This window comes from Haliaeetus albicilla, chromosome 24 (assembly GCF_947461875.1).
Source record: "Haliaeetus albicilla chromosome 24, bHalAlb1.1, whole genome shotgun sequence".
Taxonomy (NCBI): domain Eukaryota; kingdom Metazoa; phylum Chordata; class Aves; order Accipitriformes; family Accipitridae; genus Haliaeetus; species Haliaeetus albicilla.
In genome coordinates this window covers 3711638-3738813 of record NC_091506.1, presented here as the reverse complement: position 1 = coordinate 3738813, position 27176 = coordinate 3711638, and the positions used below count along the sequence as shown (strand labels likewise).

At 39.5% G+C, this 27176-nt stretch overlaps 1 protein-coding gene across 1 annotated transcript in view; it reads right to left on the bottom strand.

Annotated features, from left to right (window-relative positions):
• The window catches only part of LOC138681840 (uncharacterized), a 129815-nt gene extending 102863 nt beyond the window's left edge, over positions 1 to 26952 (bottom strand). Inside the window, exons 1-2 of the mRNA XM_069769914.1 lie at positions 26905 to 26952; positions 25238 to 25686 (exon numbers count right to left, since the gene is read on the bottom strand). Coding sequence (XP_069626015.1) covers positions 25238 to 25686; positions 26905 to 26952 — 497 coding nt within the window. The remainder of the gene's footprint in view (positions 1 to 25237; positions 25687 to 26904) is intronic.
• Between the last annotated feature and the right edge of the window lie 224 nt (positions 26953 to 27176).

Here is a 27176-nt window from a genome sequence, read left to right as displayed (position 1 = left end):
GTCTTGTGTCTTAAAGGTAGAAATACTGAGGCTACCCACTGTGTTTTAGTTATTATATTAGCCAAAGAAGAGCTTACGTTTGAACACTCAGTTGTGAGGCGAGACTCACACAACCATTATCCTGGTCTGGAGATATAGGACTCACTCAGCCTCACATCTCACACAGGGCTTGCAGTCAGATACCTTTTCACAGCTGTGCTGTGTACAGTTATCAAAATGCTAACAGTCTCAGAGATGACAAAGCTGCTTTAGGATGTTATTTTAGGGAAAAATCTTTAGAGCCTAGCAGCATGGGTCTACCTCAGAAACTACAAGGGAAGGTATTCAGACAAAGGCTGGCTGCTCCCCTAATGCCGAGACTTTCTCTGTTACAGGGAGTTGTACCTATGACAAAGGATATAAAACTACTCAAATTTAAGTTAGAGAGTAACCAGATCAAGGGAACTCAAAGATGACTTAAGTCACTGGTCATCATTCCAGAGGAAAGCTCTGACAAGGACCAGGGCTGTGGTCAAGTTTAGATGCAGAATTTTACTTGGCCTCTCATCAGATCACGGAAGGCAACGTTCACACTTTTCATAGTTTTGCTCAAGCCTGAGCAAATCTTTTGCTTCCTTAGATGGTAGTTGAGATAGAATTGAAATCCTTTGGGTGGGCCTAGGATTGTTCCAGGACCACTGCTTGCCATTAGATGCTGCATAAATTTCTTAGAGTAATAAATACAGTGTTATTTCGGCATTACATGGACTTTTATCTTTTTCTTACAATGCAGTCACTGTTCCTTCACCGTCTTTCTCATTAGAGCCCCTTTCTTCTCTCTTCACTCCTGACTTTCCTTACACTGTTTGCACTTCTTTATTCTTGTTCTCTATCCATGTATCAAAACTATTCTGCTGAAGAGCAAACGTTTGAGAGTGAAGGTTTTTTGGGTATCGAACGTGCTTTTTGATGCTCAAAGTGCAGCACAAAGAATTAAGATTAAAAGAACCGAGTGATACAGTGGAGATTAGAAAGAGCAGAGAATGCTGAAGACACACAAAGAGTGCAGGAAAGCCAAAATCACTTCAAACATTAATATCCTTCTTTGTGCCATATTCTACAAAAAGTGTTCTGTATCTTAAACTTGAATCTTTTATTCTTTTTATTTTATTTCAAGCAGTTCCCTGATAAGATGAACATCCAAACTTTTAAAAAATTAATGTTGTTATATAGATAGGGGTAAAACATATATTTCAGGAATATAATACCCTGTGAGGACTTCTGTTAAACCGATAGTTAGTGCCTGAAAAACACAATCATGAAAGTTTTACTACACAGGACCATTAGAGGAAAAAAAAAAAAGGCAGATATCATCTTGGAAATGTGATGAGACTATAAAGAAAAATGCTTTACCTCTTTCCTTAATACTTCTTTTTCAAATAGAAGAGAAAGTTTTTACATGCTACAACCACTAGTGGATGCTATAACACAGAGAGGGATATGCAATGAGATGTCTCCTTAAGAAACGGAAGGTTGAAGGAAGGGTTTAGGGGTTGTGGGCTTTTTTGGTTGGTTGGTTGGGGTTTGTTTGTTGTTGAGGTCCTTTTGGTGGGTTTATTTGTTTGTTTGTGTGAATTTACACAACAAGCTTGAGGATTTTCATAAGCTTCCTGACAAGCTTTGCTCAGACCTTGTCCAGTTTTTTCTAGTTGTGAAATACCCATTAAGTTTACTGTAACCAGGAAGAACCTGATGAAAAGTGCTTCTACCTCAAAAAAAACAAGGGGTAAGAAGGAAAACTAACTCAGATTATACAGACTTTTGCAAAGAAACACCTATAAAGTTAAGAACTTCAAGCTAAGACAGTTCAACTATCACGTCTACGTTCACTAGTTTTAAACCAATTCCTCTCTTTGTTGCAGAAAGAACATGAAATGGGATGCCAGAGCAGGCAAGTCTTTCCCAGAGCAAATGGGCACCCTCCACAGTGGATCCAGCTCAGTACACAATATTAACATTTTCCCAAGTTTCCAAGAAAAAAAATACTTGCTCCTAGGATGAAGGTTGAATACTGATAAACTCCCAGAAGCAACATGTAAATACAGAAAGAAAGTATTTTCTTGCTTACCTCAAATTTATCTTCTCTGCTTCTGAAAACGCAGTGAAGACATACCCATTATTTGCCTGCCATGGAGCACAGCGAGGCAAATGCAATGTTTGAGGCAGAACACAGGCTTCAATTGATTCATCACTTTAGCTTTTTCCCTTCAGTTTTTAGCTGCACTTTTTAATGATTGCACTTGTGTGACTATACGGAAGCACTTCAGGTCCTTAATGCCACACAAAATGTTCGGTTCATGCCACTTTGCTACAGCCCGTTTTCCTGCATCTACCCCCTACTGTGTTCTTATGTGGATATAGAAATAAAAAAGATCAGCTCCCCTCCAGGCCAATTTTTATCATATCACAGCAGCGACCATAGCCCAGGTGTTCAACTGGATGTTCTCAGTACAGCTGGCTCCTACAGCTTTTCTCAGACCTCTGTCCCACAGCCTCACCTGAAGGATTTCCAGAGCAATAATGGAAGCTTGACAAGATAAACTGCTAGTATTTTTAACTGGGCAGTAGCACAATCCAAATCCAAGCCTTTCAGAACAAACAGTACAAGTTTTGTCATCACAATGTTGCACTGGATGGTTTTTGTCAAAAGCTAGCTGTGAAGGAAGGCAGTGGCATGAGGAAAAATAGCCCTGATAGTGACTTGTCGGACCAGTATATTTGAATAAATAGGACAGATGTCCAATATAATTGCCACCAACACAAAAAAAATCCCAGTCACTTATCACAACCCAAATCTCCAGTTCAGCATTCCTTGTTTGCTTACAGATCTCCTTATGAACACAATACAGCTATTATCATAAAAGACTTATCGGACTTGTTAAATACACTTGATTCTAACAAGAAGAATTACATTTTATGGGTCCTATTGATCAATAAAAACATCACCGGGGAAGTCTCCTGTATAGACTGATGACAAACAGACTATCTGAGCTGTCCCTCTTGCATGCCATCATTAGATACAGCATGTTAGCTTTTGCTCTCAGTGTTACCCACACAGCCTCACTGAGCAACCTAGTACAGTCTGCATATTTCAAAACTGAACAGCAGTCTTCATGGAGACTACAGGAATCAATTGTGCACCTAACCTTTATACCAGATTTGCAGTTTGTACACAACTGGCTAGTTTCTTTAGTTTAGCTACTCCAGAATAAAAGTTGCATTATCAGAGCAGCTGAACGTATATATAGTAGATGCCTGGGAATCATCACTGACTTGAAAGAAAAAAGCAACACACTAGATCAGGGACAGAACACAAAACAGAGCTGTACAGCTGACACTCCAACAGTATAAAATACAGAGGGCATGATTGAAACAGATATCACATCATTATTATCACGTTAGAGAGACCTACATCATCAGGAATCCAAAGCTGCCAAGTATTAACTTATTAAGAGTCACACTTAGTGGGAGGAAAGAAAGAATAAACTAGAGATTAAACAATCGTATGACTTCTATCATGGGAGACGGTACTAAATTTACTCTGGCCAGAGTCACTAAATCAAAACATGTAACTACCTCCAAGTTGAATGGTTGATACACTGGGTCAGAACAAATGACAGGTTTGCAAGAGAAAAGATCGAGGTGAACGCAAGGTGGACATTACAACCAAAATCCTAATGTATTTCCAAACCAACATGACAGGAGCTATAAAATAAGCAGGAAAGCACCATAATTGGGGGGGGGGGGGGGGGGGCTGGCTTATACTGCATACCATTATTCAAAGAAAAAAAAAAGGGGGGGGAAGACATGCTTTACAGGTGGACACTGATCTACAGTGTCTGCGAGTTTAAAAAGAATAATTAGAAAGAAAGATGCAAAGCCTGCTCAGACCACTACTAAGAAAACGCACCTCTCCACCCCAACGTATTGCAGCAGGCAAACTCCCTCCAAGCAAGCATTGTCATTAATCCCACACAGTTCTCATAATACATGCAACCTTGCCACTACTAAGAGTTGCTCCCAGATTTCCTTTGCTTAGATACAAAGAGAGACAGTTGTTCTCACCAGGCGAATATGAAGGTGGCAGTTTCCCTAGCAACAATAGCTTAAGAACTTTTCCCCCCTTAATCATGCAAATTCTCAGCAATTCAGGACAAGAGCAGGAGAAAGGATTCAGTCTGAGCTTTATCACTAGAAGAGCATAGTTTATACAGTCACATGAATTCAGTAGTTTGCTACCCTTACAGCGTTAAGGGTATAGGTATCAACTAAAAGCCCAGTCCTGCATCTCAACTCCTTTTGTTTTCTTTTTAAATAGCCTGCAAAGAACCCCACTCTGGTCAACGCTTTACCTTAATTTAGACGACAGTAAAGGCCTGGGCTACTTTAAATTCCTAACCATGTCTACATTTCTTTTCTTTTTCCTTAGCTCTAAATCTAAATAATCTGCTTTGGCAATGTTTTTTTTTTATTGTTTAAATGGGGCAAACCCTGCTAAGATGCTTGTGTGTTTAATTAAAAAGTAAAACCCAGAAGTATAAAGTGTCTGTCCTACATCCAAAATTTAGAAATTTCAAGACAGATGAGAGCCTTGAAATTGTAGCTTGTAATTAGAACTAGCAGAGACTCTTTCATCCCATTAAACATCACCTCCATCCTATTTTTCCAATATCATGTGATTATGCACTTCATTAAGACAATTACGGCATATTTATGAACAGTCCCCTGTCTCTCTGAGCATGGCTGCTGAATGGGGGTGGGGGGAAATCTTATTTCTAAATCTTCCAAATCTTTTTTCCTCTTTCTGTATTTCAAAATATTTTAATTAAATCCCTGGGCACAAGTGGATATGATTTACAAGGCAATTCAGGTCTTTAGGCCTACACAGATGTCACTTAAAATCATCTTTGAAGGATGATTTCAGAAACAACTAAAGCACCATTAACGAGAGTAAATTGGAGGTGCATGAGTAGCAACCACTATTATTTTGACAGCTTTCAAGTTAAACAGCAGCTACAAAGAATGTCTGCCCATTAATGCTGAGCTGATCAGCATTCAGGAGAAGAACTCATTAGAATATCAGTCAAGTTTTTTGAACTTTTTTCAATGAAAAACCTCAATACAATGAAGAATTTGCAAGATGCAGATAAAAACATGAATTTTCATAAAGCACTAAACATGTAGGAAATGAAACTGATTCACAAGGTTAAATATGTCTACTGAGATCTTTTCACATGTGGCTATGCTCTATTGAATTATTTGCAAGAGGTATTTGATGGTTCTTTCAAAAATGAATGGTGTAGCAACCAGAATCTTGAAGTTAAGATGAAATCAAATACAGAACAAGATAAAATTTAGCTCTCATCAGGTTTCTTTGCGAATTGAAACTTGATTTAGTGGCACAAAAAGCGTTTTTCACAGACTTTTGAGCAAATCTAGACCCAGTTTGGTGTGAACAGAGAGCAGCTTACTCTAGGAGGCAGCAAGGCTGCTCAGTCCTTGTGTACAAACTCCACGTTGGGGCAGCTTCCGACAACCTCAGACATGACTTATCCTCTGTGACCCATCATGACAGACACCATCTAACTGAATGCTCTGGGTGAACTGCTATGGGCTCAGCTCTGTTGGCAACCCTCTTACTCACCAGAGGCTTCAAAACAAGCTCACCATTTCAGAGCAACAGGGACCTGTCTTTTTGGATCATCATTTCATTACAAGATCAGAAGAGCCTCTGAGCTCTCCTCGATACAAGGGTAAAAATCCCTTCTAATAATTTCTGCTTCACAATGCCACTCAGACACCACAGGGAAAGAAGCAATATGATATCAGGAAGCAAAGGTGCAAGTTTTCATGGCAAAATCAACAAACTTAAAGTACTGTAGCTCCCTGTCTTACAATGAGCAGAGCAAGAGGCTGTGAAATACTGTCGTTGTTTAACCCCAGCCAGCAACTAAGCACCACGCAGCCGCTCACTCACTCCCCCCCCATCCAGTGGGATGGGGGAGAAAATCAGGAAAAGAAGTAAAACTCCTGGGTTGAGATAAGAATGGTTTAATAGAACAGAAAAGAAGAAACTAATAATGATAATGATAACACTAACAAAATGACAACAGTAGTAATAAAAGGATTGGAATGTACAAATGATGCGCAGGGCAATTGCTCACCACCCGCCGACCGACACCCAGCCAGTCCCCGAGCTGCGATTCCCCGCCCCCCCTCCCCAGTTCCTAAACTAGATGGGACGTCACATGGTATGGAATACACCGTTGGCCAGTTTGGGTCAGGTGCCCTGGCTGGGCATGAGAAGCTGAAAAATCCTTGACTATAGTCTAAACGCTACTGAGCAACAACTGAAAACATCAGTGTTATCAACATTCTTCACATACTGAACTCAAAACATAGCACTGTACCAGCTACTAGGAAGACAGTTAACTATATCCCAGCTGAAACCAGGACAAATACAAACACCTCATAGCATCAAGGTTTACAGCACCCCTTCAGGCCCATAGAAATGTACATCCAAGAGAACGACACACACAAAATTATTTTCAGGCTGTTGTGTTTCAAAGTGAATGCTCTTTAGCAAGCATCCCATTTTTTCAGTAGATGCTTCCCATAGTCTTTTATGCTTGTGTCAGCTGGGTCAGATAGCATAAACTAGTCACAGAAGCCAGAGATAAAGAACAACTTACTCCAGTTTGCTTAAATGTGCATAGGGTACAAGGCAGTACAGAATCTACATAATTGTCACTTTGTGTTTGTGAATATGCTAGTGACAAAACTTGGAGTATATAGTGAAAATATTAGGAATGGTATGCAAGAAGGCAGTGCCAGGGAAGGCATGTATTCAGACGTAAAGGTAACCCAGGGCTTCATTGCTTATACAATTCTAATTCCTGCCTGCTTTGCCTTTCCAGTTATTGTCATCAGGGTCATTAATCCCAAAAGAAAATAACCAGGATGGTGTTTCCTGTGGCTACGTTTTCTCTCATTACCTTGTAAAAGAGAATGTTATAGTTTTTAACCTCAGGAGAATCAGAATTGTTACCCAATCACTTTGAGAGTAGCACATAAAACGCAGGCAGGAATACAAAACATCATACAGCCTCCAATTTAAAAACAAGCAGGTCTACTAACCCAAAGCTGAAAGTCTTCTTAAAACAGCTCCCCAAAGGTCAAACAAAAACCCAGGCAAGCTACTCACCCATCAACACTCCTCTTCTCAGCAGGAGAACCAAAACCATCTCCCTTTCAGGGACACCTCAAGCTGCAAATGAAAACAATCAAGTACTTAAGAAACCCAACCCCCACCATCCATCCTCTTTCCTAACTTTTAATAGGGTTGAACTTCTTTTTTGCCCTTAATTGACAGCTGTACTAACTCTGTGGGATAAAGTGGGGGTCTTTTCCCAGGGAGTTGGTTAATCCTCCCTTTCCTCACAGAGATCTCAACCTGCTGTTGCAAGTGGCTATAAAACACACCTTTGTGCAATTACAGTTAGGTGCCTTCCTACTACCATCATTATCTTTTGAGGCTAAAGGAAAAATGAAGGTTCAAGAACCCTACCTGTCTCAAGTTTCCACATCACTTAAGGAAGGTTTGTCTGCAAGAGAGCAAGCTGTGGAAGGTTTTGGGTTTTTTTTTTTCTTTTCTTGAAACTGAAATAAAACTAGCTCCTTTTTTATTTGTTAATGAAGTCTAGGGCCACTGCTCAGCCATATACCTTGAGCTGCAGGTGAGAGCTGGGAAGACAGAAGATAATACATAGGGTTGAGCTGCAGGGTACTGGTAAAAATTATAAGAACTAGCTCCACGTGCAGTGCTCCTCAGGCAGAGCTAGGTTAGTGGAATGCCTGGTTACAGCAGAAAGGCAGTTTTATTTTTTCCTGGAGTGCCTGCATACCCCTCCTGTCCCTGCAGTTGTATCTGGGAGCTCGCTGCTGAAGTTTTTGAAGAGAAAGGCAGGCCAGGGCTGCCCAGCTGAGGAGGGATTTCTCTCCGATGCCCCACGGAGTAATCTAAAACACACACACACATGCAAATACCAGTCAGTAGCGAGTTACATGGTGGCTTACACAAATAGCATAGTGCCCTCCAGCTCCTGCTACCCGCCTCTCCATCGCACGCAGCCGTGACAAACAAATGGCAAATCGCACATCCTTGGAAGAAGGGAAATATAGCATGGCCTCCCTCGGCAGCAAAACAACCAGGCCTGCGGGTTGAAGCCTTGCCCCAGTGCCTGGGCTGGGCCTAGTGGCTGTCACCGTCCCTCGGCCCTCTGCCCCAGCGTGCCCCAAATGACCTTGAGTTTTCTTTAAAACCCAGAGAAAGTGCCTAAAACGTTTTCTCACCCTCTCCTGCAGCCCACAAACTGTTTTAGGCACCTGAAGGGGGACTGAAAGGAGCGATGCTCACCCTGTGACACTGGTCAGTGGCAGTCCAGGCCAGGGGAGCGGACATTTTGTGAGAACCTCCTTTATTAACGTGGGGAGCTGGGAGGTTTTAATTAGTGGGTGATGAGAGCAGGAGGCCTGACCCTCCCCTACCCCTGCGGCAGCCTGAGGGTTTCCTAGTATGAACCAGGCACTTCAGAGCACACAAATATAAAACAAAGGGGCTGTTTCCATTTAAACAGCAGCCAAGTTTATGTCTCCCATTTACAAAACTTCTCAGTATTTACAAAAGTTTATTTGCCTAAGAAGATTCAAATACCTCCTTCCCAGAGCACATCCTAATAAACAATTTAACAGCTATATGGAGGTGCTGTTAGTAGTAATCTTGCTCTTCCATCGTCAAAACTGTTTGGCTTTGTGGAAAAGAACAGAAAAGTCAGAAGACTGGGCAAGAAAAATGCCCGTCCCCCGCAGTCAGGATGCTTAACCTCTCTGTGGATTATTTCTAAACTTGCGTCTAGCAGTCTTCTCTGAAAATGAACATTACTCAATAGAGTTTCTCAGGTAATCGGAGGAGACAAACCTTTCCCATTCCTTGCTTTTCATTCAGCAAGAGCAGAGCACATATCTGCTTTTATCAGCCTGTTTACCCCAACAAACGGCCCGCGGAGACACGCGGGTGCCAAAGGTGAGACCTTTGGGGGAAATTGGTATCAGCCCTTTCCCTTCCTCTAACAACTTGCATTTCTTTTTCTATCAAGCTTTTCACTTTCAGCATCCTATTCTTCATCTGATCACTCTTCTTAGGCTTTTATACTCTAACTATTGGGATGGAGGAAAAACCACAGCAAAATCAGGTTTTGGGGCTCATCTAAGCGTATGTTCAAGTGTGTGCCTGTTTACTAAATGGTCCATGCTGTATTAATGAGTATCTGAATGGATTTTGGTCTGCAGCTGGGTTAAGCTTCTAGGGAGACAGCTCAGACAGGCAAGAAAACTTCTCTGGAAGGGAAAAAGAAAAGAAATCCCAGCGGGAAGACTCAGGGACAGACCGTTGAGGCGGGGTCAGGGCTCACAGCTCTCCCTGGGGAAACCTCTACAGCAGCAGCTTCCCGAGGACAGATCCAGTAATCACCTTTGGTCAAAATATCACCACATGTCAGGATGTATGTGACACAGACTAGTGCAACCCAAAATACGTTCAGGCCTCTAAAAGGAGAAAAAAAAAAAGAACAACACTAAAATAACTTTTTTTTTTCCTAAATCTTTGCAAAATATATCAAGAAAGAGTAAGAATGTTCTTTGCACATAAACTAGAGGAGCTACATTGGCTCTCACTTGCTTTTAACTAGTAAATTTCCTAAATACTTTACAACAGAGCATGGAAACAAGATTACCTGCAAATCAGCTGGCAGTTTGTAGAATATCTGTTTTTCCAAGAGCTCAGGCTATCAATCTGGTCAGTAGTTAGCAACTTAATCTCATTCTTATCTCCAAAACACTATACAAACCACTGTGTAACACATAACTTCTTTAATCACTGAACGTTTCAAGGGTGAAATCCAGGCAGAGGTAATAGTTGCCAACTACCGCATCACACCACAATTCAAGGTGAAAACAGCTTCCTCTGGCAAATTAGAGAGCAAACAAGGACAAAGAAAGGGAAAGGGGTGGATTACCAGGGTTAATAACTCACAAGTGCTGTGGCTGGGGCCAGTCAGAACTCAACTAAATATTTAATTGCTGCAAGTACTTAGAAGTCAGTCTTCATTCTTAGCTTGCATTAAAAGGAGGTTTCTTGGCTACACTGCACTGAGGGAACATCTTGTCTGAAGCTTCCCAGCCTTGTTTGACCCGAGTTGTTTAAACTGGACCATGCTCCAGGGTGATACAGGCAACATTGACAATGACTGATCAATACTAAACATAAGTACCACATAACATCTTCTTAGGAGGCTGCAGAAAAGCTTTTTTTTTTTTTTAGTTTCTCAAACTATATGTTTCTATGTTGCAAGGCAAGCAAGTGTTACAGAATTGGCTGTGGTTATAAAGTGTTGGCAGCTTTGAAGTACACCCCAATTTCCAGTGGAATAAGAAGTTCTTTTGCAAATGTTTTTAAAATATGGGGGGAAAGGGACAGAAAAGGAATAGAGAGGCCTACATCAGCAAGGCCTGTGTTTTGATTGTTTGGGGGTTTTTTTTCTCTCTCTCAGCCTAGATGCTCAGAGGATTCTGAAAGCCTGATGTTTTTCTTAGCTGAGATGTGCAATACTCAAGGTCAAATCTCTTCCACCTGTAACAGAGCCTGTATTTGAACTTGGTTCTTCTGTAACCTTTTGTTCCTGAATATTTTGGGAGGACTTTCCGTCTTTGACCAGAGGTTCTACTCCAGGCTGATAAATGCCCAGAAAAATAGCTGCAGGAAAGAGGTATTCTTCCTTCAGAAACAGTGTTCACACCAAGAGAATCTGTGTCTTTCTCTTTACTTCTCGCTGCCTCTAACAAGGTGAATAAGGGATAAGAAAAGTTTAAGTATCTGGAGATCAGCCTCTGATGTTCTCATTTTATTTTCACAATATTCTTTGATTTAAAAAGGAAAGTAAAAAGGTGAATAAAAGACTAGAAAACTTCAGTTCTTCATATTCCATGCATTACTGGAAGCACCACAGAAGACCTTTCATTTTCAAAAAAATACAAATTAATGTTCAAATCTTTCATTTCCTTTGTTGGGACAGATGAAATGACATTTTGTCAGTTACATATGCAAATAGGTGCGATGAATTGTTTGAATTGTTGATCATCTTGAGAGTAAGTGCTACTGACATTGAACTTTCAATACTGTGTTATTAAAAATCCCACACTTTAGGGTAGCAAAAGAAGTTATTTTTTTTTTCTTTCACATACAAGCTGTGCCTTTGTTCCCAGCAGACAAGCTAATAGTGGGGGGGGGGGGGGGGAGCTTTTAATTTTCCACTCAGACCAATGACGTTAAGGCAGAAAGAATAGGGCTCACTTAGAAACTTGTATATTAAATTCACAGGTCTAAAGGCAAACATGCCTTTAACTTCATACTGAGCAGAACGTGCTTTTGCTGCTTTGGCATTTATCACACGTTTGACAGTGAAGGAACTACTGAATCACAATTAGGGATGGGAAGATTTCCCAGGGTCCAGACATTTTGATGATTTTTTTTCAAACTCAATGCTTATTCAAACTTTATTAAGAATTTTAGATAGGACTTTTCCTCTAAACTGGGTCACAGAATGTCTGAAGGTCTAAAAACCTCTTGGTACCAGAATACCAAAGGTTAGAGCCAACTCTTATATTTCCCTGAACATTTCTGTTGTCCCCTAATCATAAACCTGTCATTCAACACAGAGATATTAGAGTGTGGAAAAACTGAAGCTAAAGGTCAGATTTAGCAGATGAAAGGTCTGCTAGAAAGGTGCATTTCTGGAATTGGATTCCTTCTCATGGGTCATGATGTAGATTAGGAGTAAACCTCTTGAAATCAAGGGAGTAAGAGCAGCCTCCTACTCATGTTGGTAGGATTTGGTTCCACTATCTTTGTGCATGGAGGTAGGACCACTGTAAGCAATGCAAAGTTTGAAATTACAGACTAATTTATTATTCAACAAAACACAAATTCCTGCCTAAAAGCTTTAATCTTCCTCTAAAAGCCACTTTATAAGGCTTTCGTGATTCAGTTACATGCTTATAGTGTTAACTACGAAACATGTATTTCACTAGTGACATAGCTGAAGCAATACATTAACACCTTCCATGTAGACTTGTGATACTGTGATGGGTAACATTTCTAGAATGTGATATTACGTAGTCTTCAGATTTCATCCCCTGCTGCATATGCTTCTTCTCAAATCGAGTAAAGAAAAAGCACTCAGATCAAGCCAGTGAGATCTCTGATTCACATAAACTTGCTTTTATGGGCATTCTGCCAAAAATGTATTTGCAATAGGGTGACGTAAACAACTGACTCAGTAGAAACGGAAACTTTGAGGTTTTTCTGTGAATTATAAAAGTCTATTCCTGAAACAAAGCAATAGCAAATACTGGGCTAAAGACTGATGGGTTTGAATTCATTTAACCTAACTTCATCCATTTACAAGTTTGGAGCTTTAATTACTCATATGTGCTTCCTCCATAGTGTGAAAAGTCTTCTGTCATGGGTGAAGATAGGAATAAACCTTCCAGAGTGATCTTTCCTACCCTAAGATGGAGAGAGGATCTGTGCTGTTAAAATGCTTGGCTGTTGAATAGAGCAGGGCTTCCCATCTACGAAATTCAGTGTGTTACATCCTTTTACAATGATTCACATTGGGACTTGGTTCTTCTTTCACCTTCATTGTCATAAATCTCGATTAATCCCATTTAAATCCTTGACATAACAGCACTTGCTAGAATTGAGTACATTTTTAGAGTTAATAGAAATTTTTTTCAAAATGAAAATACCTTAAATGGCACCAAATCCAACGCAAGAAAGCTGAAAACTTTAGATGTTGAATATTTAACTGTTTTACCTGGAAAAAAATAACAATTGTTTAAGATACATTTAAGAAGTATGTTTAAAATATGCAAATATTGATTAGAGCTAAAAATTGGTATTTCTATTCAGCAGGGAATTATGAAATGCCAGTATTTTTTTACATTCCAGTACAAACTGCTGAAGCACCAGTGTATTTCCACATATGCCACATTTTTTTATTAAGAATTTAATTAACAGTTTTAATTAAGAATTCCACTGTTCGTCTAGCTAAATGTGAAATAGCTGGAATGATGAAAAATGATACCAATAAATAATTTTAAAACTCAATAAAGCTTTCTTCAAATCTGCACTGAGGAATGTCTAGATGATGTCTGTAATCAGGGCACTCTTCCAATGCTTTATAGTGACTGCTTTTCCACTTGCTCCTATATACCCCTTTCCATAGCAGTAGGATCTACAAAATTCCAAGAAAATTGGACAAAAATAAAACATTTAAACTACAGCTTCAGCACAGAGAAATAACAAATAGATTTTTAAAGAGATTTAAACAATAATAATGGTAGGTAGTTACCCCACCAAGATTTGGTGAGTCTACGCCTAACTCTAAAACTTGTGACATATTCAGAATGCCAAAAATTGCATACAGGTTTAACCTGCCAAATTCAGCCATAGCATTACATTGTCTGATGTATTTCTAGAAGTATTTTTCCCAGTAATATTCTTGTTGCATCAAATTCTCCACGCATAAAATTCTTTTTTCAGTGATATGTGTAGTGTGGTTTCAACAAATGGAAAAAGAACTGTTGTTGCTGTTCCTGGCATCCCACTTCCATCTCACTGCCTATGCTTTTAAACTCATGGCCTGACCTGACTGCTAATATATTTTTACACTATACATAGTCTATACTTTTCTCAATGAAACATGACCTACTTACTTCCACTTGTGTGTCCCAGCTTATCCATCTAACAGCTGCGAGTTAGGCTTGTTGTGACAGATAGTGCACTTCAGAGCTGTCAGTCATGTGCATTGTGGGAGAGAGCATTTTGGAGGAAAGTCTTCACCTGCCTTTACCCGTGCTAAAACTTAAACTGCTTATGAAAACATAAGAAGAGTTTGATCACAGCATTTCCTTTGGGCTCAATTCTGCTACCCGTATTCACAGAGAAGACTAATCCTCTGCAAGAAGCTCCTGTGAGATCAAATTAGATCTTTTAATATTGATACTACAAGTTTGAATGTAACCATTTCTTTGAGGTAATGCAAGAGGGTAAAAGACAGAAACTTATCCTCTTCCATAGGCAGGTACTTTCCAGGATGGAAAGAAAAGCTTTGTTTGACTGCTACTGCTGTTAGTACACATGTATGGAGACCAGAGGGAGGAGCGGTGAAGAAAGGTTATGGGATCTGCAGTGTTGCCAACTCCTTGAATGCAGCATTCAAGTCCCCGAAATCATGAAATGTATTTCAAAGTAGCATACAGTGATTTCAGTATTTCAGTTCTGTGTAGTTCAGGTTCACTTGCTTTAGCCACTGAAGTTTTTGTTCATAGGCTAAGATTAAAAACCTACTGTTTTTAAATGGCCCAAAATCTTTCTATCTGTTATCTCCAGCATATGCTGCAGAAGCTACCTAATCATATGGAAAGAGCGAGGAAAAGAAACTGGCAGTGTGAAACAGTGAGTGAGAATTAGTATATCCCGCAGGGTCATTTTCTTCAGTTAATATCTTTTATTATGCCAGTAGAGTGATTCTGTTGCATACTCTACTTTCATTAGAGCTGGGTAATCTACAATGTAATACTGCAGTGCTGGTTTTCTTCCAATTAAAAGTAAAACCACTGGCTCTCTGCAAAAGGAATTGGAGCTGTACCAGTGGCTCCCTGACTGCATCCTTGAAAGGTCTAGCTGTGCTGGCCATGCAGTTGGGATTCCAACTGCAGAGGAGTCAAAAGCCTGCAAGGCTTCAATATAGTTCAGAGAAACTTTGATAAAAATGTGTCTGTATAAAACACTCGAACTTTGACCAACAAATAAGTTCCTCCCTAAAAAAGTGTTTTTTCCAAACATTTTTTAGCTCACTACTATTTGCACTGGCAAGACCCATGCACTGATCTCCACTCTCTGGTAGAGAAATTTGAAAATCTTCAGAATGTACCCTGAGACCAGATCTAAATTTAGCAGCATTGCTTTGAGAAAATTATGTAAAGTTACCCTTATTTGTCTTTCAAAAGTAGACTTGTTTTCCTAATGTAAATGAATCCCTCATGCCCAGTTTCTTGGAAAACTACCTGCTTCCCAAAATAGTTGTTTTCTTTCTTTTCTGTAGTGAATAAATAATATGCATCATCAAAGAAAATTGCCTTTTCAATTGAATAAGAATCATCAAAATGAGGCATCATAATGATGAATTTCATTAAAACAAAGAGTGTTGACATACAAGGTCAAAGAAAAGTTTCCATGTTAAAAGTCAGCTGCCTTTATGGCATATGACATGCTACTTTTCATACATGGTCAATGTGACTTACACATTATATCTCCTGGTAGAACTTTTGGATTGCTGGGAAATGTAAGCTAGTTTCTCAGTAAGAGGATAAGAAATATATAGAGGTAACTCATATTCCCATAATATGTATTTCTCTACCTCCAGGACTGTACCCTACACTGATGTAGCACAGATGTTACATGGTAGCTATGTTTTTTATACTCTCCTTGACATCCTATTTCTAATGAGATAATGGATTTTTTTTTCAGGGGAGTTGAATCAGTTTAGCTTCCAAATACATTTTATCAGCATTACTGATATTGCCAGCATTACTCAACATATTGGAAAATCCTGAAAGGAAACCTGCTATTCTTTATGAAGAAGGATTTTCAGTGGGGCAATTGTATCTCAGCTCTAAACATGGGGCTGGATAGTCATAGGATGTGGGAAATACATCCTAATATTCCCGTAATTGCAGTGCTGAATCTGTGGTTATTCCATTTTCTACCCAGTGCTTTTCTTTACCTTTTAATTTTTATTTCAGTCTATATTTCTATATTCATACATATGTGTATATCTTTAAACATGCTTGTAAAAAGCAACTAATTTATTCCATAAATACTTACTTAGAGGAATGGACTTATTTCAAAAAATAATGAAACTGTGGGTTGGAATTTAAAATTGAACTGAAATTAAAAACTAATGTGTCAATAGGGCGTTCAATTTTGGTTTAATGTTTCAGAGGAATTTGTTAAAATACTATTGTGGTAACAAAATAATGTGGGCTCTAGGAAGAAGATTTGTTTGTTATTAGCTGGACTAGAAATTAATAAAGTAAGTAATAATTTTATGTTCTTTTCATCGCTGTTCAATTTGAACAGAATTTATCAAAGCCACGTATAATACACCCTGGCTTCTGCTCATGTTTATACATAAATAAGACATAAGATTGTCTACATACAACTGCAGTGTACGATTGCAGTGCAACTGGGGTAAAAAAACCTCTCTCTAAAGGCAATCTGTAATTTTTGAAGTTAGTGAAGTCTGAAAATTACGTTTCAAGTAAATCTCAAGAATCTCTCTAAAATAAGCAGCATACAACTTATGTTATGGGAAGTAATTTTGAAAATGTATCTTCATTGATCAGTAGTTTTAAAGAATATGGGAATTCATTATACAAGAATCTCCATACTTTTAGTATATAAATCTTCTCAGTACTGAAAATTTATATCAGGACATACAGGAAAACCTAACAGTGATTAAATACTGACTAGAAACAATGTAAGTAGCCCTTCTTGAAAGTAATTTTGTTTTACTACAATTCATTCATATCAGAATAGAGAAGGTGGTTTACGAGAAATCCTGACATAAAAAGTCATGCTACTCTGCCCATTTCTCTATACAGAAAGAATAAAGCAATACAATTACCTCTCTTGTGAATGCAGTTAACTCCTTTGATTTAGCTGATGGTAGAATCCTCCTCGGGTTTCTGATGGATCAATAGTTAAGAACATGCCCAGACACCAGTATGACTTAGAAAGATTATGCATCAAACAAGATTATGCCCTGTGTACTAGTGAATGGTTAAAAAAGGGTCAACACACTACTGTGCTTGATGTTGTTTTAAATATTTAAAACAACAACGAAACAGACTGTAGTCCCGAATCTTCAATATAAAGTTATTTATGAACCACTAAGTCAGTGGCAGTGATTTTTTCCAAAGCTTTGCTAGTAAAGAAGAGGGGGCTTTGTACTTGGCCAATTTCATAACCAAGATTTTTAAAACAGAGTGGAAAACTGCAAGTGAGAAAAAAGTATGCCCATTACCCTTTCAGGAACCAAACTCTGCCACCACCATGAAGCTATTTTACTGTCATTCAAGATCTGGAGTGTTACAATCTACAAAAGCTTGACACTAAAGTTTTAACCCCATTTTTGTATCATTCATGATTAAAAATTTTAAGGATGATTTACACAGGTGGCCCAGCACGCCTACCCTCTTCAGATCTCGTGAAAGTCTTTTGTTCATATGAGCACATTACTGTCCCTGGGCTGATAAGGCTTTAATTCACTCCATTTACATTAGTGTATTGTTTTCAGACTAGAACTGTGTGATGTCTAACCAGCTCAGAATGAAGTGCTGAGGCTTGCCTGTACCCATCCTGTATATACATACATCTGAATTTTTGCATCATCAGTCACTGTATACATATTAGTATGTTTAGTTTTATTTATGTTGGATCTTTTATCTAGAAATTTACACACAAGCATGCACAAATGTTTCCTTTTATAGGAAGAAAAATGATATAAACAAGTGGATTGTATTGTCTTTACATGAAAATATAGCTTTTAACAGTAAGCATCTGAAGTTTGCAAAAGTCATATAATCTGTGGTATTCATTTTATTTGTTTGCATTCAATTAACAGGATCTTAAGAATTACTTACTCTTTGGATAAAACTGAGTAAAACCTGGTCCTAAAAGTCCATTTCAGACAAGACATAAATCAGAAGTCAACAGTGACATGCTGTACAGTTTCAAATCACTCTGAATTTTCAGCCAGAACACTTAGGTATCTGTCTCGAGTGCCATATTTTTAACCTCTCCCCCCCTCTTACCTCACGTATTGACACTATTCATTTCACTTCTCACTAATTAAAACAAATTAGATGAAAGCTTGATATTTGATATACTTGTGGATCAGCAAGAAAATAAGGCTCCAGCTATGACAATAATTTGCAACACAATTTTAGACCTCCAGGTAAGCCTACGTGAGTAAGTCATATTACTCATATGCTTAAAATTAGGTACAGATCCTTGGCTCTGGGGAGTTATGACTTTGGTTTTATCATAGGTTCCACCATAATACCCAGTAAAATAGAAGCAGAACATGTCAATATAAATATAGACATAAATATATATTTTTTTTAGAAATATATATCATTTTGCCTCTTGTCCTTTGTTGCTAGGATAAATGAAAGGAATGTTTTAATAATTTACTGTATGATTAGTGAATTTGGTTTTTTTTCTTACTTGAAAGACTGCATCAATTTATAGTCACTGATATTTTCTCTCCTTTTACTGAGAAGTTTGCACAGACATGCTGAGAAATAAATACTGTGTGTTGTTAATCCATCCAGCAACAGATGTCTGATAGAGACTAGCTCTGTAAATCAAAACATGAACAAAAGCAACTTTGTGCACTGCCAAAGACAGAATGAGGCGTATATTGCATTTTTCTTTTAGAAACCGAAGACTTTGGGTCAAATCCCAAACTTGCTTAAATCTCCAAAATCTGCAGGAAATTCCTGGCTCTCTTACATCTAAGGTAACAATGCATCTTTGCATTCTTTGTAAAATTCCTTTTCATCATTTTCCATTTCTTGAGAATTACCAGTGAATAATGATGCAAATCTCAGAGACTTCTTATTTTCCTTCCTACTGAAACATTAATGCTTAGTGTTTGATATCCAAGGATGCTTTCTCCTCAGCCTTCACACATTCCAAGTCAAAGTATTCACTTACTGACTCTTTCATCATACAGCACCTGTCAATATATCCCTGTTGTAGTTTTTCATTGACTGTGACAAGTTCCTCTTTGGTATTTCCATTGGTACCTCTGGATGAGCCACAGTAGGTTTATTGTTTTTTCCTCCTTGCCAATACCCCTGAATTCTCACAAATACAAAATGGTCCATGCAACCCCATGCAGATTGCAGCACCTCAGGCATGGCAAAGTGTAGCAGGATTCACATGCTGAAGAAATGTTCCCACTGACATCTCTTAAATCCAGCAGCCCCGCATGCTCAGAACTACCTTGGAGCTAAGAAGCTTTTTGTCACCTGTGGATTCATAAATGAGAAAAAGCAAACTTCACCTACTCTTCCAGTTACTTTTCTCCCATTTTTCCGTCATTACCCCAGTCTCATCTGCTTGGAACTCCTGGCAGATAGCTCCAAATCATGAGCTCCTTCCTACAGACACCATGCCCTGCACTGGGCAGATGAGAGCTCTTTAAAACCCAGCAGTGGGAGCACGTAAACAACAGCAGACCAAGAACTTGCTCCTATTCCCCTCTGCCTCCAAAGCTTCCTATCTATTTTGAACAAGGCAGTATACTATACACTCGGAACAGCCTCCTGGCAGCTCCCCGAGGCACTGATAGCCCAGAATCAGCCAGATTTTTCCATTTGTTTACAGCTCCAGGTACAAGGGAAACAATTACCCTTCACCACCATTTATTTCCTAATAAAGTGAAACTGTAGAGTTTTATCATCTACTTTTCCTCCTCTGCTCAATCTTTACTCCAGATTGTGTTTACTAGCTGTTTATGTCCATTTATTATTAATATCTTCTTTCATTTGCCATCACAAAGATATACAAGTATATACGGAACATTAATCAAAACAAATAAAAACGAAGTAGTACCCAAGCTCATCCTTGTTTACTCATTAAAAGTACAGAATGAGAACTGACTGTGACTGAGATTTGCCTGTTGGTATAAGAGTGGTGGCAAAAAAAAAAGAGACTACAAAAGGAATTGCTGCATGTGCAAAAGGTATCACCCATGTGAATCACGGAGGCTGTATATGACTGCACCTGAGGAGATTTTATACCACAAGCTTTGATCATTTGATTTCTGAGCTTTCCTTTTCTTCAAGGATTTCCACAGAAAGCAAAACAAAACTCTAAAATTTGCCAAAGGCCATTTTCTTTTATTATTCATAAGTGGTAGATATTACTAACGATGGCTTCATAAAAAAAGTTTTCTCAGTCCCATCTGCGTAGTAACATTTTATGAGAGATATATTACACACATTTATCCGGTATTGAGAACACTGCAACATAACTTTAAAATTCACTTATCAGTGTGGGGGGGAAGCCATAATAAGCAGCATTTGGGAGGGAGGGAAAAGGGGAGGTTGGGAGGAAATGTATATAAACATCCCTGTCCAGGGGATACTCGTTATACACATGCTCCATCTTAATTCAAGTCATCTAGCACGACTCCATCACATATATTCACAAGGGCCAAGAAATACGTATTCTGCTCTCCTTGGTTTATATCCAGAACAAATCTATTTCACAGAGCTAAATGTTGTTGCTGGTTTGGGAATATTTGTTAAATGGCTATAATGTGACACAGTTAAGTTATTTACTACTTGTGACTGGTGAGAAAATTGAGGCTTTTCATAATGTTACATTTCTACAGCAAAAAATGCATTTATGAAAATAAATTGTCTGAGTCTTCTTTGACAGTCTGTATCTTTCACAGGGTAAAAAAGATGCATTAATGTGCATTTAATGTCATCTAGAAGGGTATGAATGCAATGTTATTCATGTGGGAGTGGCTATGCAAGTAAGGATACGTGCCAACAACCAGATAACACCACTAGGAAAACACTACCCATCACTATTGTAGGCTGATTTTTTCCAGAAGTGTCAGAAAACTTGTGTTGGTGTAATTTATAACAAAATGTTGTGCTTTCCCTTCAGCTAATCCACTCTGTCTCCTCAGAATCTGATCCCATTTTTATTAATTCAAAAATCTCTCTTCAGCTTCACTATTTGTTGGGCTCTAAATTCCACTAGAAAATAAGGTAAACAAAACCCCGAGCTGAAATCCCCGTAGCCATGAGACTGCTACACTGCCTGGTGTTATTTCACAGGATACTGTCAGACCCTAAGCTTTCACTTCATACTGTAATGAACATTTAACACTGTTTTAACACATTACCTTTCAAGTTAGTAATATTTTGAGGCCTGATCGATATACTTAATACCTTACCAGCATTACTATGCCAATAGAGGCATGCATCAATACACCAGCGCCAACTTATGCCCTACCATAACTATTTTATCATTATCCAGAGCCTCTTCAGTTTGTTTCAATTCACCAAATCAGAATAGGCTGTAGCAGGTTAAGCACTTCTCTAACAAAATGGTTTCATCTACATACAGAATATGGTGTCTTTAGCAATACCAATATAGTTATACGGCTTAACCCAGCCAACTGTTAGTACAGTTTTATGCAAATGTCAAAGAATCAAAAATCACACTTAATCCCACAGCCGTCATGCCACATTGGAAAACAGCAATCTTTTTTCTTCATTTTTTTAATGCAAGCCTTAAAAATACTGAATATTTTATCTTATTTATCTGCTAATTCATGCTTCATCCAGATATTTTAAGCAGCTGAGATGGAACCAGGGATGTGTCATCAAATGTAATGACATTTTCCTCATTTGGTTCATTTAGGACAGTATTTCTCATGCCTCCCAACTGCTGTAGTGATCGCAGGAGTGTTGCGAGACAGTTTTTACCATCTGTAGTTTGCTGTCCTCTTTCCCTTCAGGGCAGGGGACTGAGACCAGACCACAGCGAGTGGCTGCAGCTGTAAACCAGTCAGGCTCCCACCGCAGAGGAACTGAGCTGCTGCCAGGGATGAAGGCGTTTGCAGCAGTTCCCCGGCTACCCCAACCTGTAAAACCCGAGCTGCTCGCCTGTCATTCGGGAGGAGGTATGCAAGACCACAGCGAAATCTAAAAGGTCAGTCTGAACTGGATTTTTTGAGGCATGCTGAGTACCTGGGTACTAAACCTAAAATTACTTATTGTGTTTGGCTAACAAAGCAGAAGCTTTTTAACAGTCTTAGCAGAAACCTAATGCTGTCATGCTCCAGGATCAGAGACAGGAATATAAGGGTCTACAAAGGCAGATGGGCAAGAAGAAATCACAGTTTTCACATTTTGAGAAAAAATTGATTGAGAACAGCAGTAGGCTTGGCCTATGATGCTAGTTGTTGTGGAGAGATACAGCTAAGCAGCCTTTTAATAGAAGTTACTGGTATTTTTGACAGAGATCTCCTAGGCTGGTTCGCTCTTACAAAACTACATGGGATGGCTTCACGCAAGTTCACCAAAGCAGAAGAGTAAAGTCAGAAACTGAAAGAATAAAGCAGGTCAAGTGTTCATGCCTTCGACTGAAAAACAGTACTTTAATGAGAGAGAACTTTACCAAAGCTCCAGTTTTCCTTATCTGACACTGAAAACAACAGCAGCCTGGCAGTCTGAAAAGGCTTTGAGAGCCAAAGGGAGAAAGCTTAAGGGTCATTTCAAGTTTTCTCTGCGGGGAGTGCCAAGGGAATGATTGAATCGCATAACTGGCTGAGCTGCAATGAAAGATAGTTCTTTTGATGAAGAATGCTTTCTGTTGGTTCCCCTATAGGTGACTTGCCCTGAAGAAATAAGTTGTGTATCCCCCATTCTCCGCTGAAAGTCATTGACATAAAATTTCAGCTTTCTGTCATTGATATTCATGACCAAACCTTTTTTTCACAAGTTGGTGAAAATTTTAAGGGATATTGCAACGTAAAGAGCTACTTGGGCTTTTTTTCCCAAAAGGCTAGTAAACACATGGACCACAAGTAAGCTTTATGAATGATCCATTTCTTATATTTTGGAGTAATCTACAAGTGAGCTAATCTTGAAGTCTTCTTATGGCAAGAATCTGTTTGCAAAATGGATAAAGCAAAATCCTTGTCTTCAGCTTGACCAGTTTACCATGTCTTAGAGCCTGCACTGTCCTACACCTCAAACAGCCTGATAGTTAAGAGAGTATAGAGGTAAAGCAACAACTTTCCCCTACAGCTGTGGACATACAGCCAGTCTAACATAATGTAGAGTAGTTTAAATCACTGTCAAAGACTGATGGCTTGTGATTGACCAAACCCAAAGATTTTAGAAATACATGAGCTTGGCCATGATCGCTAAGAACAAACCCTAAATCCTTGCCGAGGCAAATGAGAGTATCCTGAGAGAGCAATGGCAAAAAGAATCTGGTCTTTACCCCATGAGTTTGAAGAGGTTGCACAGTAGTTATGAGGAACCAAGTATCTTCCATCAGAGCACAGCACTGGGCAGCACAGAATGAGCCTTGAGTATTTACTCATGCATCTGTTTTCTGAACTGAGGGTTACAGTATTAAAAAAGAGATTGCTTAGTAAATTTGATAGTAAGATCAAGAACCAAAATACCAGAATAAGGCATATCATTCAAGCTTCCTATGTAAGAGAAATGAACTAAAATATGTGTAGTGCTATCAGGCTGATAACTTCTCAAGTTTAATGATATCTTAAATTTAATGGTTTAAAACCCCGTTCTGTCCATCTAGCCCTCTGTCCCATTTATGCACTAAAGAATTCTTCTAAAAGTTAATGTTTCTGCTTAAACTTCACTTTCAGGGAAATAACTGAAATGCTTCAGTGGTGGACTCCAGGCACAGAGGAGTGAAGAGAAATGAATAGCTGAGGATGGGAAAATAGAGCAAATAACTGGTTTTGCACGATGTCTTTTTTTGTCTTGCTTTTCTCCTAAAAACCTGAGAATTTACATTACACGCACACACAGAAGCTGACCTAGTGTTGTTAAAAGGCTAACAGAAAGAAGGCTCCAATCCAACATCATTAGAAGACAGGAAAGACAGATCTCAGGCTGTCAGCCCAGCTATGCTGGACGCACAACAGTATTATCTGCAATGACACTCTTCTCTTTCTTTTTCTCCAAGTCTTCAAGCCCACGCGTAAAGGAACTACAAAACTCATCTCAGGCTGTGTAGTGAAGGCCTAGAGTGTCTAGAGCCCTTCACTGATTTTTTTTGATGAAGTTAGCAGAAATTAAGAGGATAAAGCAGAGTATTTTAGGAGGAGGAAGGTTGCTTCTGTGAGGAAGGCAGCTGAAGGAACAGAGATTAACTGTGTGATGACAAGTAAATCACTGAAACTAAGTTTTGAAAGATGGCCTCCGATTACATATTCTATATTGTATGTGCTCCCAGCTTGATCTCTGAGGTCATATTTCAGAAAAACAGAGCAACTGAAGCAGACTAAAATTATTCCCACAGCCCTGGGAAATGCTAAGTACTGTGAAAAAAATCATTCCATAGACCATCTACACTGGCCATCTGAATTAGAGTATATTTTTGCCATTGATGTCAAAATACCATGCCTCAGTTTCTGAACTGCAAAAGGGAACAATACGGCATCCCCTCCACCCACCGCACCTTTCCTCAGCAGCGTGAGGATTTGTACTACCCCAAATTACAGCAAAGCAGTCAGAAAGATGATGAAAACCAAGTAATTTTGCATTTGGAGTTAGATTACAATCTATACGAGGCCTGGAGCCATGGATTAGAGTGAGTAGCTGTTAATTTTATGGGCTCTGTCCCTTGTGTTCACTGAATGAAGCAGAAGCCCAGCATGAAATACAGTGTATGCACAAGGTACCGTGTATATACTGCTGACAGTAATGCTGACAGTAAAGACTTCTGAAAGTTTGCAGGCTCTGAGTGCTTCTCTGAAACATTAAATTATTTTAATGTAAGTAATACATAACATACCAAAAGGAATTTATCATCGTAAGAATGCTGGTGACTTCAAATTTTTGTTCCAGTAAGGATGTTGGTTTCAGTAAGTCAAACGTAACTAGTCATATTTGCTTTGGCTTCTTTATGTAAGAGTAGGTTGTTAAACCTTGCTTAATACTGACTGACTGAACAGTATTAACAGCTGACAGCTGAGATGCAGGTCTATTATAATTTGGGTATTTCTAGGCTGGAACAGCTCAGGGGTTTAGTACGAAGCACTGAGCGAGGTTAGAAATTAACTACTGACTGATACTATTTTTCTGAACTGAACACTACATTAAGAAAAAAAGAAAAAAGATAAAAAAAGGAAAACTAATGTTCTGCAAAGCTATGGTTTTCACCCCACTTATTCCCAAACTTACTGCAAGTTTTAGCATGCTGATGGTATTCCCTTACCTTCCTTTTCCAGACTTCAAACTCCGCTCAGACCCCCCCTCCCCGACCCCGAGCATCCTCACCCAATGCCACCGGCCGCAGTTTTGCCTGGCGGTAGCCCCGTGGGGACAAGTCCCGGTCCCGAGTGGACGAGTCCCAGTCCCGGGTGGACGAGTCCTGGTCCCGGGGGGTCCCTGTGCTGCTGCTGGAGGGTTCGGTGCCACTAGAGGGAGTTGACAGCCATGGGAAGAGGCAGGAGGTTCTTCCAAGCAGGGCTCCGGAGGCGGCGAAGAGCGAGTTCTTCCCTTGCCGTCGGCATCCTTCGGGTCCGCCTGCGGTTGGTTTTTTGGTGGCCGTGGCCCTCTGCTGAGCCTGCGGTGACATATTACACTTTTCCCTTCTCTACCAGACAGCACAAGGCTCTGAAAGCTGGTGTTGATAATCCTATTAGTGGCTGCCGTGTTTATTACCTGTAATTAAATGTTGCCATTTACAGTGTAAAGTATACGAGACAATAAAAGAGTTAGAAACCAGTTAAATCCTGTCTTAAACCTACAGCCTTTGACAAGAGGGAACGCATTTTGTTTTTTCCCCTCCTCACATATTTCAGGCTCATGCACGTAAGACTCTTAAGTGGATTTAACAAAGCATAACATAAAAATATTCAGAGAAGCACTGAGCTCCTGGCCAGACAGCTATTGAAGATGATTTTGTTTCTTGCTTCCTTTGACTTCACAAGGCACATCGAGATGGATCCAAACAACACAGGCAGACACCACATCTATCGGAAAGTTCTCAATATTCATGAGCATTTGCTTACACAGTTCCAGTTTGCGGATTGCTTATTAGCTTTGCTGACATAAACACAGTGGCGGTGGGGTTTATTTTTGTTGGTTTTTTTAAGTGAATAGCCTGGGTGGAAAAACAACGATATAATTAAAACAAAACAGGACATGTATGTGTTGTAAACAAAAGGACTGGTGATCTTCTTCACACAAACCTTCACTGAGCTGCCATCTGTTCATTATAACAAGCTTATATTTCTTGAGTATTTGCCGTCATTTTAATTTTTGTGTAACACTGAATAAAGGGAAATTAATTTCTGCACATTCATGAAATCGTTCCCTCATGGAACAAATATTCTTCTAACCCCATTCAACCCATCTCAGCCCCCAGGAGGTTGTAGCCCAAGACTTCCAGTGCAGCAACCATCTCCAAGCCAGAGCTGTCCCCATCCCTTAAATTCATCATAGTACCACCCAGCATCAGCACTGGGTAAATTTCTAACTCCAAGCAGGTTCATCATCTTCTGTGCCAAATGTCAAGATGCCTTGCCCCTACCCACAGTTCCAGTCCAGTTTTAGAGAGGCTTTCACTGATCTACTATCCCAAACTATCCTGTGTCTCCAATCCTAACCACAGCAGAAAGAAGTTGTCTTCTGCCTCTGGGGCACCGGTCTCCAGTTCTTACTCTAGCCGTGGCTCACAACTGATCTGCCAACACATGAAGACTGTCTGATGACAATCTTATTATAAACCTGACAGTATATGTTTTTTCCTAGCCGCTGCTCAGGCCCCCATTCCTCCAAATCCAAACCATATGAAGGAACCAGGTTAAATCAAGCCTGTGGGCAAAATTCAATCTTGGTTGATTAGCCAAACTACTTCCAGCCCTATTTTGGCTCTACTTCTAGGTCCCATCCTAATCCTGCCTTGCAGTCACCATCACTAACCATGGCTCGACCCAGCTATAGGACTGTCAGGACTATAGTCCAAGACCATCTTGACCATGCCTCTGATCCAGGACCACTCTCTGTTTCCAAATGAATAGAGTCTCAGGCCAGTTTCAGACATCTCCACTCTTAACACTGTCCAGCCCTAATCTTGGTTCTTGTCTGCAGCACCAGCTTCATCTTCTAACTCCAGCCAAAACAACCATCCTTGCAACTGCAACCTTTTT